At 39.7% G+C, this 13,417-nt stretch overlaps 1 protein-coding gene across 3 annotated transcripts in view; it reads right to left on the bottom strand.

Moving 5' to 3' along the window:
• The window catches only part of PRDM5 (PR/SET domain 5), a 183,457-nt gene that overhangs the window by 24,078 nt on the left and 145,962 nt on the right, over window positions 1-13,417 (bottom strand). For all 3 annotated transcript variants that reach the window (XM_058666903.1, XM_058666905.1, XM_058666904.1), the window contains one exon: window positions 12,190-12,275. In XM_058666903.1, the coding sequence (XP_058522886.1) occupies window positions 12,190-12,275 (86 nt within the window). The remainder of the gene's footprint in view (window positions 1-12,189; window positions 12,276-13,417) is intronic.

Genomic DNA, 13,417 nt, shown 5'->3' with positions numbered 1-13,417 from the left:
AAATAGTATTTTGATTTACTATGACTACAGGATGAGGAATTTAGGTACAATGTGGAATATAAATTTCTCAATGCTGAAATCCAACTTACTATAATGGGCTGGAAGGAACAGAAATACCCTTCCTTGTTGGCTTCCATGATTTAACAACATTTTTACAGAAAACAGTTGATAAATTGCAAGTAGTTGGACACGTCTATGGAGGTGAGACTGACCCAAGGTAGAGTTTCCCATGAGTGGTACCCCCAGAGCAATCTTCTTCTAGCACTGTGCAAAAAGAAACGCTATAGCATGAATCCTGAGGACCACACACAGGGAGAGCTCACAGCACCCCAGCGGTATTCTTACTGTAAGGAGTTTCTATTAAACCGGGTGACACTTCAGAATTGAGCATCTGTCTACAAGCTTGGTTCATTCACATTACACATTAGAATATTATGATGACTATCTATGTAATATTAAAGAATATGACTGTTAGACATGAAGACATCAAACTTACAATCATCACTGGTCAATCAGGTACCTCTGGAAAAGCACACCTCAAAGTCTCACTTCTTTCTTTTGCCATATAAGCTGGTAAGTCTATTTCATAGGATTTTGTTTATTATACTTCTCGAAATACATTATGAACTCCACAGGGGTATTTTATGCATTCTATTAACCTTTCTTCTACCTATTGTCACAATATACCAGAAATAGTGTAATTTAAAACTTGAAATACAAACTATGAAAATACAACCGATTACTTTGTGAAGAGAAAAGGCATCTATGCAACTCAATTTACCTCTGTTCTTAAAACCCATTAATGTGCCTTTCACATAAATATATAGCCTTTTATCTCAAAATACTTATGATGCTTTAGTGATTAAAATTCTGTGAATAGAGTGGAAGATGAACATAAATTATGTTGTAGACACACAATAGTATGGGAAAATGTGTTATTTTTCTAAGAATAATGGCCCCATTTCTTTTTAAAATTAATTGTATATTGCCTATCTTAAAAACAAAGAAAAACTCTCTACGTATATTTCAGGCAACATGTACATTCCTTAAAGTCCTGAAGTATATTATTATAGTCTAAAGATAATATACTGGTGGTGAAACAGCAATCAGCCTAAATGTTAAATATTTATAGCTTTTATTTTAGCTAAATCTGCAAAATGCTCTACATATACTTTGTTGTTATGTATAAGCTCATGAAAGACTTTACTACATATACCTTAAAGGACTATATTATTATTAAAAATGCAACTGTCCAAGCCAGAGGTTTTCTGATACCAAGATGCCTGCGGCTTCACAAGAAAAGGTGTCAATTGGACTGAGCCACTACAGTTTCCCTTGATGAACAGCTACATCAAAACACCTCTGGCTTAAAGTCCTATGACCATGACCCTGTACGGTCATTTAACCAAATAGCCGATGACTGACTATGTGCTAGAAGCCAGCTGGGGCCTTTAGTGCCACCAAGGAACAAGACATTTTCTCAAGCAATGTACAATGTGAGACAGAAAGTTAGATCTTTGTAGGTCAATGTGATACAATGTACAACATACAATGACAAAACACACAAGGGGTCTATGATCTAGCTAAGGGATGAGTTAGAAGAGATAACAGAGGAGGTAATTTAACTAACGGGAAGCCTTTAAATTTCCTTTCCTTTTCTTTTTTTTTTTTTTTTTTGTCATTGGTAGGAAGGCTGGCAATAAGGAAAAAATGTTTCCATTCTCCCTGTTCTCCAAGCACTTGTTCTCATCCATGTTATCAGATAATAACAAAGTCCTCAATAGAGTTGAACAGATGCTGGTACCGTGTCCTTGAATATCTCCACAACTGTGAGCTAAGAAAATCTCTCAAGTTATAAATTGACTTGCTTTGGGTATTTTGTAATAGTGACAGGAAAAGGATTATGAAACTGACCTAAAGTATTACTTAATTTCTCTTGAATTTCATACAAAAGAGAGAAGATAACATCAACAGAACATGCAAGAGAAAGGTTCCTGTAAAATGAACAATATCAAGTTTTTATCATTGTTTACTAAAATTTACTTCCGCTCAAGTGGAGTGATGTTCTATTCATGATGTTATGACTGAACAATGCACTCCAAATAGGTCACAAGATATGAATAAACTTCAAAAATGTTGTCCACTATATCTTGCCCTCACATAGGTAATGGCAATAACTAAAGCCTTAGTAATTGAACTATAGTTTTACTAATCTGTCGGCAAAATTTTGCTTGCACCTTCCAACTACTCTCAGGCATCCTTAAAGCACCAGTGGGATCCTTCTATTCTGCTGTCTGTCATGCTCCATTTGACTGTGTCCCCTCTCTTGATCCTGAAAGGGCTTCACCTTTGTCATAACTGTCCCTTCAATGCACAACACACAACATAGAAGCTGACTCAACAGAATTTAGTTGGCCAACTGAGACTAAATGCATGCTCTTCTAAATCTTAAAGAGTTACAATTAGAAACATACCACATTAATCCAAGAAAGTTTCTTTAATCAGGAGTTCTTTATATATGCAGCAGCTCTTTGAAGTTATTATTGAGCAGAGTTAAATGGAAACTGCCACAGAGTTCCCTAAGATAAATTCTTTTGCTTCTAATTTTTGAGACAATACATGAGATAATCAAGAAAGACCATGTGTCCTCTTAAGTATTTCCAAGTTACACCACAGGGATTTGATGTTGATTCCTATTGTTCAGAGTAATAGAAATATACATTGGCTAGTTCAATATTCTGTAAATAGTGCTTTCAAATAGTTTTTTTTTTTGGCAAATTTTACATGACGCATATACTAAAAGACAGTGAGTTCCAGAGCTTCAGCAGCTTCTTAAAATGCAGTGCCAATTGCAGCTGGGCTGTCAGCTCCTGACAGTGATGTGTACATCCGGGACATATCCCTTTGCCCTGCAGTGCCCCACTGCAGCAGGGAAGCTTGCTCAGTGAAACCAGGACTCTCCTGCCAGGGGATCTGCAGGTTGGAGAGGGATGGAGAGCTTTCTGGTTTCAGGCAAAGTTGTTTTTATCTCTTACTCTTCAGCAGAAGGAGAAAAAAATCACCAAACATAGAACATACAAAGGCTCCTACGTTTCTGCAAGAGTAAGGTGGGTTTTTTTTCCCTCTCTTTGAGCATCCTCTGTTGAAACATCCTTATCATGCTCCAAACCAACTGAAAAGGGTAACTGAAAATCAGCAGCAGGTTGAGGAGACTCTGAAAGACCAACCAGCTCCGAGCACTGCCCCAGATTCCACAAGAAAGTCAGTTCTGGCCAGTACTCAGCTTGAGACAAAATTAACTGGGAGGATCTGAAAAAGCCCAAACTTGGGAGTCACGGGCCTTCAAGAGCATCTCAACACCCCTGAGTCCAAACACTTCTATCTAGGATCCAAAGTTCTATACAAGCCATTCTCTGTCAACTCCAGAAGCCCCATTTCCTACCACAAACTATCTATACACAGCAATCCATTCAAATGAAATTTATTGAAACTCACAGGAATCATGCCCTGTATTATTTAATCATTTATCCCTCATGCTCATCACAGTCCTGGAATTCAGTAGACTTCATAAACATTTGCAGGATAAATGAATTATCCAAGAGTTCACAAGGGTCAGCCCTTCATGGTCAAAATCTTTTAAGTCTTGAAACAGGGATAGGGACTAGTTTTATAGTTATTTATCTTTAATCATAGAATATTTTGGTTTGCAAGTGATTTATACCCTTTCAAATAAATGAAACAAGATTTAATATTACCTCTAAATAACATCATTATCAGTCATTTCCACCCCGACATGCTATTCTAAAAGGGGAATAAGCAAGACACTTCATTTGGATTTGGGAGAATAATCCATGGTCCATGCTGTGGCCTGTGAGGTACTGCCTATGTGAGGTGTTCCTGTTGGGTGTTATCAGGGTGGACAGAGAATGAAAAGGGCTTCATCAGAGGACCGCAGACCTTTGGCAGGCACACCCCGAACAGCAAAGTCTTCATGGCCAGATGACAAGATTGGCTGAGACAGACAGAAATTCAGCCATCACCCATAAGAGGAGAAATACAAAGCGGAAGCTGTGACAGAGGAAGACTGTCAGTGCTCCAAGGAGGCACCATCCTGAGCCAGGAAGAGCCAGCTCGGAGCCTACCATGTCAGGTGAGGCTCCAAGTGGGACTGTCCTGAGCCAGGAAGAGCCAGCTCAGTTCCTACCATGTCAGGTGAGGCTCCAAGTGGGACTGTCCTGAGCCAGGAAGAGCCAGCTCAGTTCCTACCATGTCAGGTGAGGCTCCAAGTGGGACTGTCCTGAGCCAGGAAGAGCCAGCTCAGTTCCTACCATGTCAGGTGAGGCTCCAAGTGGGACTGTCCTGAGCCAGGAAGAGCCAGCTCAGTTCCTACCATGTCAGGTGAGGCTCCAAGTGGGACTGTCCTGAGCCAGGAAGAGCCAGCTCAGTTCCTACCATCTCAGGTGAGGCTCCAAGTGGGACGTGGGAATTTCCTCTGACACTATTTTTTACTTAATGTAATGTGCTCAGTGTTCCTCATTCCTGACTGGCTTCAGCGAGGCAGGATATGTGACATCACAGCCTCACACTCAGATTTGCTGAATGCACAGACTCTTCTCATCAAGTCCTCAGGGAGAGGGCATCATAGATTAAATGTATAATAAGCATTCAACATACATCTCTTGAAAGAGAGTAAGTGGGTATGTAAGATATCTTAGTTACAGATCTGATCAGTTAATTTGATACACTTAGAAGGGATTCCTTCTGTTATCACTTCACTTTATTCATCCAACAAATCTCACTTTGGTGCCAGACACACAGATTTGCTGAAGAGGTGAAGAATACAATTCCTGTCCACATGGAAATCATGATCTAAGCAGAAAATTATAGACAAACTGTACTAATAAGCCTGCTACGTTCCAAAGCACACGTTTGTGCATTTTAAACAACTTCATCCAGGAAGTGTTACAGCACAAAGTCCTAAATACAAAATGTCCCCAAATTCTTGTTGAGGTAGGACCACTTAGGACTGACTTTGCTAGAACCCTGCTGGCCCAACTGCAAGAAAGACACAACTGACAGCCCCAAACATGTACTGTGTGGATTTCATACTGCTCTGTAGCCTGTTTTAGATTCTTGCACTGCTACTAACAACCTACGTAGTATCTAAGAGAAAATGTTATAGTGTGAATCTATTTCTGTTAGCCATCCCAAAGTCACAGTAATAATAATGTGTACTTAAAAAAAAAAAAAGAACATTCTTAGGCTTGGCATGGTAGCCTAGTGACTAAAGTTCTCACCTTGCACACGCCAGGATCCCATATAGGTGCTGGTTCTAATCCCAGAGGCCCTGCTTTCCATATAGCTTCCTGCTTGTAGGGAAAGCAGTCGAGGAGGATGGCCCAAGGTCTTGGGACCCTTCACCCATGTGGGAGACCCAGAGGAGACTTCTGGTTCCGGGCTCCCACTTCGGAACAGCTTGGCTCCGGCCATTACTGTTGCTTGGGGGAGTGAATCAATGGATGGAAGATCTTTGTCTCTCCTCCTATCTGTATATCTGACTTTGCAGTAAAAAAAAATTTTTTTTAAATCTTTAAAAAATGAACACTTATTTCAATTTACCTGTACAAAATTAGTGTTATGTGAGTGTATTCACCATCAGGTTTTTTTTTCTGACCATGTGATATACAATGATTATTAATGAATATTAACAATAACAGAGGGTTTTCAAAATTGGTTTTTGGATCACACAGAAAAAAAAATTGTGAAGATGCATTATTTTTCTCTATTACCAAGTATAACCTTCTTTTTTTTTTAGTTTGAATTTTTTTAATTAAATTTATTCATTAATTACATTGTGTTGTAATTACATAGACTCTGGGATTCTCCCCCCACCGTCCCCCATGGTGGGTTCCTCCACCTTGTTGCATAACCATACTTCAAGTTCAGTTGAAATTCCCTCTTTGCAAGTATATCCCAAGCACAGAGTTCAACATCTTACAGTCCAGTCAAGTCCAACTACTTATTGGGTAGACCCTCTTCTGGTCTGAGGGCAGAGACAGCAGAGTATCATCCTGGTCAAATAAAAGCACTAACATACCATCTGCAACAATTAACATCGTTATGGAATTAATTGACATAGTACTGAGCAGTCAACATGTTAAAAATAAATGCGATTTCTTAACCACTTTCTGTGACCCCCCATTCACAGTTCAATTTTAGTTTATATATACCATCAGGTTTTGAATCTGTACATACCATAAAAATATAATTAAAGCCTTGCAGTTTATACATTTCTGAGCTTCTCTTTTCTTTCAGAACAGTATACCCTTTTAAAAATAATTATTAGCATTTTATTATTTATTATTATTTTTCATAATAAGGTTCCATAGGCACAGGGATTGTCCCCTCCACTTCCCTCCCCCAAACTATTTTCTCTTATACTACTCAAATAGTATAGTCCTTCAACAACAGTTACAAACCCAACATTCTGCTATTTAGTGTATCATGGCATTGTAGGCGTAGGTAATGGCAGATAATCTTAATGTACTCATAGATGAACTCTGTAATGGAGAGCAGCATACTGAAGGAGAAGATACATTGCAGTATACAGCTGTATTCCTGAATAAAAGGAGGACTCCCAATGAAACTGCTAAATATACCTTGATAATTCTTAGGATTTAAAACAAGTGAATCTTACTAAGTATATTCTTCTAATAAAATCTAGCTTCCTTTGGTAAGTGGGGATAAGGTCTTCCAACAGCTAACTTCTATTTTGGAATGGTTGGAGAGTATTCACCTCAATATTATCCAGAGATGTCAATCATTTTTAATTATACAGAATCCTATTTTACAATTAAAATTGTACTTACTCATGACAGTAGATATTGAGTCTAGTGCTTAAAAACTTCCATGGCCCCCATTAGAGTGCCTGGCTTTGACTTCCAGATCCAACTGCTTACTCTAGCTTCCTGACACGGCGGAGCTGGGAAAGCAAGGTTTATGGCTCAAGTCATTGGATTTCTGTCTCTCACATACGGAGAATCTGCGCTCTTTCCTAACTCAGTCCTGGCCACCACGAGCATCTGAGGAGTGAATCAGCAGATTGACCTGTTTCTCTCTCAGACAAAAAAAATAAAAAAATTAAAGTGTACTCAGCATTGTGCAATGTTCTTGTTATCTATTATTGCATAATAAATCATTCCGAAAATTTAATATATTATTTTGTTTATTGTTTCATATGTGTTGCTTGTTAGATTTTATTTATTTGAACACCTGAAATAGTTAATCTCTCAAAGTTCTGTGGAAAAACTGAGACTTGCAAAAGTCCTTGCTTGGAGTCTTGTAGTTGCAGGAAAGCGGCTTCAGCAATAGTGATCTGAAGTCACACATGGGTCAGAAATGCAAACTGCCTTCCTCAAATGTCTGGCACTTCACGTTGGCTGTTTGTATGCAGTGCCCATCCAACCTACTCCTGCTCCTTGGGGTCAACACATGTTGTCTGGTCCCAGGATAGGTGAGCAAATGCTGCAAGACTTGTCATAACCTAGTATCAGTCTTTGCGGACTATCATTTCTGCTGTATTCTCTGGGTTGGGCAAGTCATGACGACCAGCTCATAAACACAGAAAGGGAAATCAGATGTTCTGTATTGTCATAAAATGTCATGATTCACATGGAAAGGGGAAAAAAATTGATTGCACTGCTTTGGAGACTGCTTTTTTATAGATTAATCCAACTCATGCTCATTTTAGGTGAGTAGTAATAGTAGCTTCCGCACTCCAAAACACCAGTGTTAGCAAGAGACATAATGAATAAGAATAGAAGTACCATTACAAAAATCTGCAGAAAAATCACATTTGATGCCTGAGGCTAGTTAAATTCCTCACATCAATGTAACCCTTCTCTTGTAACTCAAATATAGTGGAACAGAAATTAATTCCACAAGAGGTTTTTTTCTGTTCTCCTATGGGATAATTAACCTATCCCATAAACTTGCCAAGAGGATGAAATTCAATTTATTTTTAAATTTTCACCTCTCATTCTCAAAGCCCATGAAAATCAAGAGAACCAATCATCGTATTCTAGAATGCCTCAGCCATGAGATTTTATTTTAGGAACATCATTTGGCACGTCAACAAAGTGTTGCTAATGAAGGAACTTACAATTTTCTTTGCTGGTGATTTTAGAGCTGACCAGCTCCTGAGCACGGTTACAGAGAGGATTAGAATGGAGGGCATCGTGCCAAGTGCATTGGCAATCATCAAGATGATTTCTTTTACAAACAGAAAAAGAAAGGAGTGAAATAGCATTGTCATTCCTTAAAAAAAAGTTTCAAGCGGTCTGAATTTCTCTTATGCAAATGAAAAGAAGTAAGAATCCTTATTTCATGAAGCATATAGGCTAGGCCCAGGAAGCACAAAAGGAGAGAAAAGGCAAAATTGTTCTCTGTCTTAGGGCCAGACATAGTCCTTGTCCCCTGTCCTTGCACTGCACATTAGACACTTGACCTTTGGTCTCTAGCTCTTACATCCCAGTGCCCAATTCCTTGGTTTCCGACTGAGCCATGCTATCGGCACTGTGAGACCTCCAGCTGGCAGACAGACTGTGGGATTTCTCAGCCTTTATAATCAATTGAACCAATTCCCCTAATAAATCTCACACATCTACATACACATCCATTGGCTCCATCGCTGCAGAGAACTCTGAGAAGAATCTAGGGAAAACATGCCTAGAACATCCCCAAGTCTAGTAACTTTCAGAGATCTTGCCTGTCCACTTGCAGCTGTTTGAAAAAGCATTCGTTTGAGGCACCAAAATGCAACTAAAATTTTATCTCAAGAGGACACACTCCCTCCATAGAACTCTCTCCTCTATCCCCCAAGCAAGGAAAAAAGTCTGGGAAGAGGGAGGGTGAAGTGGACATTTATAGAAATGAGAAATAGAGGCCAATTTGCAGTGTAGTGGCGTAAGCTATCACCTGCCGTGCTGGCATGCCAGATGGGCAATGGTTCCTATCCTGGCTGTTCCACTTCTGACCCAGCTTTCTGCTAATGGCCTGGGGAATGCAGCAGCAGAAGGCCTAAGATTTTAGGCCCCTGGATCCATGTGGGAGACCAGAAAGAAGCTCCTTACTCCTGGTTTTGGATTGACTCCTTCCCAGCTACTGCAGTCATCTGGCAAATGAACTAGCAGATCTCTCTGTCTCTTCTTTCTCTCAATTTCAAATGAACAAAAACGTCTTTGGAAACGAGGAAGGGCTCAAGATTCCAATGACCTAGGAGTGCCCCAGCTAAGTGCCTGAGGCTGACAGGACCATAAAGCTCTGCATTCTGGGAAATCAAATCTTTCTGTAAAATTCATACCAAAATAGCTTGGGACAATCTGAATCCCCAGAGTCCTTGAATAATTGAAAGAATCAACAGGACACAGTATTAAACTAGAGACATTGAAAGTAAGAAGCAACACTCCTGGGTCTGATGCAGTAGCCTAGTGGCCAAAGTCCTCGTCTTGCATACACCAGAATCCCATATGGGTGCCGGTTCTGATCCCAGCCACCTCATTTCCCTTCCAGATCTCTGCTTATGGCCTGGGAAAGCAGTCAAGAACAGCACAAAGCTTTGGGACCCTGCACCCACATGGGAGACCTGCAAGAAGCTCCTGGTTTCTGGCTACAGATTGGCTTTGCTCTGGCCATTGCGGCCACTTGGGGAGTGAATCAGTGTATGGAAGATCAGAAGATTCTCCTCTTTGTATATCTGACTTTCCAATAAAAACACATAAATCTTAAAAAAAAAAAAAAGAAGCAACATTCCCAAACCCTAGACAATTGAGATAAAAAATAGCTCTTATGATTAGGGGCAGAGCAGAATATCCCCGAGTTCTCTTAAGCTGGCACAGGATTGACCAGAGGGAAGAGCAGCCAATCTGTCTCCTTCCTACATAAGTATAGGCAGCGATCAGTCACTTCTGGGAAGAGAACAACCACAGGGAAAGAGCCTTCTTGGCTCACAATACAAGCCTTCTTCAACTTCTATTGCTAAACCAGGAAGACCAAGCCACCAACTCTAAGGGGTAACCAGGAAAAACTTGGCAATCTGGTGTTGGTCAAAGTTCCTCAGTTTGGGGTGGGACAGAATTGCCTGCAATGACACTAGGAAAGGGGCAGAAATCTGCCCTTTGCAAAGATTCCTCCGGATCCACTACAGAGATCTGAGCTGTTACAGATGACCAGAAACATGTCTTACGCCCCAAACCTGTCACTGGTGCTCAGTTCTTAAGCAGGGAGGGCCAGGAAACCATGTCCACTCGACCTGTGCTGTCATAAGGAACTTTCTGTGGTGCTGGAAATATTAAATATCTGAACTGTGCAATATTGAAGGCATAGACACCTGTGTTGATGCACCACTAAAGTGACTATGGTAGCTGAACAATCAAAATTTAAGATTTAATCTCAAAGTTAAATTTTCTACAGTCAGACGTGGCAAAGACATTGCAACTCCAAGTCCCTCATCAAGCGAGCAGTAGGTGTAGCCCACCAGTGGGATATCAGCAGGAATGCTGGGAAGGCTGCAGGCCCACCGCTAGGTGTTACTTGCGCTACTGACCACACTGACGACTCTCACATTAACAGCCTCACTGCAGAAGAGGTAAAGTTATTTCTAGGCATAAATAGTATTGACCTCATTCTATATGCTTCTTTATATTTAATAATAAGCATCCTATAAAATTATGTGGTAAATTAAAAGCAAAGCTCCTTGAGCCATACAGCCATTATCAAGAGACAAAAGTCAATAAAATTACAACCAAAGATGGTTTTGAGGGTAGAAAAGTCAAAAGAAGAAATTAAGAGAAGTATAATGAAAAATCTAGTGAAAACAGTAGACTTGAACAAATAGGCAGTTTCAGTATATACATGGGAATCCAGTTTTAAAAGTCAATGAAAATGTTACAAATGAAAATCATTCAAAATACAGAGCATAACAAAGCAAAGAATCAGTGAAGATTTGGTGCAACCTTTTAAACAACATTACGGACAACTTTGTGGCAATTGTTCACATAAAATGATCACCTCCTAAACTAATCTAATAAAGACCTCTTGAATAACACTATTTGTGAAATACTTTTAGACATTTAAATTATATACTATAAATAGTGTATTTTATAACTGATTAGGTATGTTTAAATTAGCAAAGATTCCAATTCCTAACATTTGTAGAACCTGAATATGATGTTGTAAGAATAAGAAACCTGTTGCTCAGCTGGTTTTCTAGTGAAAAGGCTTCCTCTCTCCCTCACAAAGAGCAGAAAATCATTTTCTTAACAAGACCTGAATGGTAGCTTTTATTCACTACAGAACCATAAAGCCAAGAGAGGACAAATTCAGAATCTCTTTGAAAGGAATTAGGCATGTCTCTTAAATTTGGAAAAAAAATAAAGACAGACTATAAGGTCTTCAAAAATGCTAAACTGAAATGAAAAGCATGTACATTTCTCCGGTGTAAAGTGTATATAGAATGTCAGTTGTTTCCTAAATTGAAGAGTTAAGATGTAGGTGGGCGGAGGGTACACTGCTCATCAATCTTAAAAGCCTTCTAGACAGAAGCTTCCCTGTGGGAAGGTCACCTGCAGCATGGCAACAATGGTGTGGTGAGGGGCGCTGGCAGCAGAGGACACAGGCCGTCCCCAGAGAAAAGACGAAACGGCACTAGGCATGCCTGGAGAGTACTGGCCATGCTCTACTCAAGATCTAAGTTATTTACACATCTACTTTGCAAACAGACTGGTTCAAAAGCATTATTTAGTGGCCAAATGCTGACAGGCTTGGCTCTATTCAAGAAATATTCCTGTTACTGATAAACAATCAAAAAGATAATATCCTTACATTTTCTACCATTGAAATAGTGAAATCCATTTGTTGGATGGTTTGTCACTTGTAATGAGATGTTACAAGTTTGGTTCACAATTCAAAATGATTCACAATTTTAAAAAATTCAAATTGGCTTATAATTGGTTCACAACTGAAAGAATGGGAACGCTTTGGGTGTTTGGCTTTACTTACCATTGTCTTTTTAAAGTTATTCTCAAACAAATATAAACATAGAAGTTTAGCGACATCATTTCCATTGTCTCATGCAATACAAAATGATTTCTTTAAAGATTAGCAATGTTTTCATGATCAAGATAACCTTACCCTGGTGTGGGTACGAATATGCATCTTCAGTCCATCATTTTTACTGAATCCTTTCTCACAGTAAGGGCACTGATACGGACGCTCACCTGGAAACAAGAAGCCTCTGTGTAAGGAAATTGTACAAAACAGCAGGTCCTGTGCAATCACTCCTCACACATTGTGACACAGGTAGCAGCGAGCACCCACAGTAGCATTCGCCTGCAGGGCGGGCAGAGGATTCCTAACAGAGTACTCAGGAGTACACCATACTTGTCAGCAGGAGTTTTGCTGGAAATTCCGTTTGATATCTGAACCCAGGCTAGACCTCTTAAATTTAAGGATTTGTTAGAAATATATTACACTCGTCAACTTGTTCTGTCACTACTATTCATTGTATGGAGTTTTTATTTATGCAGTTGATTGACAGCTTTCTTTGGATTTATTTATTTATTGGAGAGGCAGAGTGACAGTTATAGAAAGCGCTTTCCCACTCCCACCCAGTTGATCTTCCCCAAGGCTCACAATGACTAGATCTGGGTCAGGCCACAAGGAACAGCAAAGAACTCAGTTCAGGTCTCTCAGATGATGGGATGAAACCCATCTAGTCGGGCTACGGCTGTAGGATCTGTATGGGCAGGAAGCTGGGGCAAGAACTGGAGACAAGTATGAAACCCAAGTATTCCAACATGACACAGGTGTCTTAACCACTAGGGTAAATGCCTACCCCATGCTCACTTGTTTTGCAAAATAGATTCCATTTACAGCAACTCAAGGAGTTTCAAACTAATTCTATAAAATTGGTTCAACAGAACCACTGGTACTTAAATTAAGTGATAAGATTCATAATTTGTGATACAACCAAATATTTTAGAAAACATTCCATTATAGAAAACAGCAAAGATATTTTGCATCCAAAAAGCAACGCAATAAAATGCTTGCTTTTAGTAAGTGTAAACGGCGTCTCTCCTCCCTTCAGAACTAGTCCTTCTGATTAGTGGTGTGTACTCTTCTGCTTTCCCTTGTCCAACGTGATTGTAGACCTCATTGAGTTGCTCTTTACTACAGTGAATTCTCTTGGTATGTCAACAGTGAGCTCCTCCAGTGACCACTTTTCACCAAGCCTTTTCTTGTCCTTTTCCTATCTACGACCATCACTTTATGAAATGAACCATTCCTTCCCTGGGTCTTAAGAGCAACCCAGTGTCAAGCTTCTTGTACTTGTCTCTTGATGCCCACTTGGAACATCTGC

This window comes from Ochotona princeps, chromosome 7, assembly GCF_030435755.1.
Source record: "Ochotona princeps isolate mOchPri1 chromosome 7, mOchPri1.hap1, whole genome shotgun sequence".
Taxonomy (NCBI): domain Eukaryota; kingdom Metazoa; phylum Chordata; class Mammalia; order Lagomorpha; family Ochotonidae; genus Ochotona; species Ochotona princeps.
Note: the sequence above shows the minus strand (reverse complement) of the source record. Positions and strands in the feature narration are given on the sequence as shown.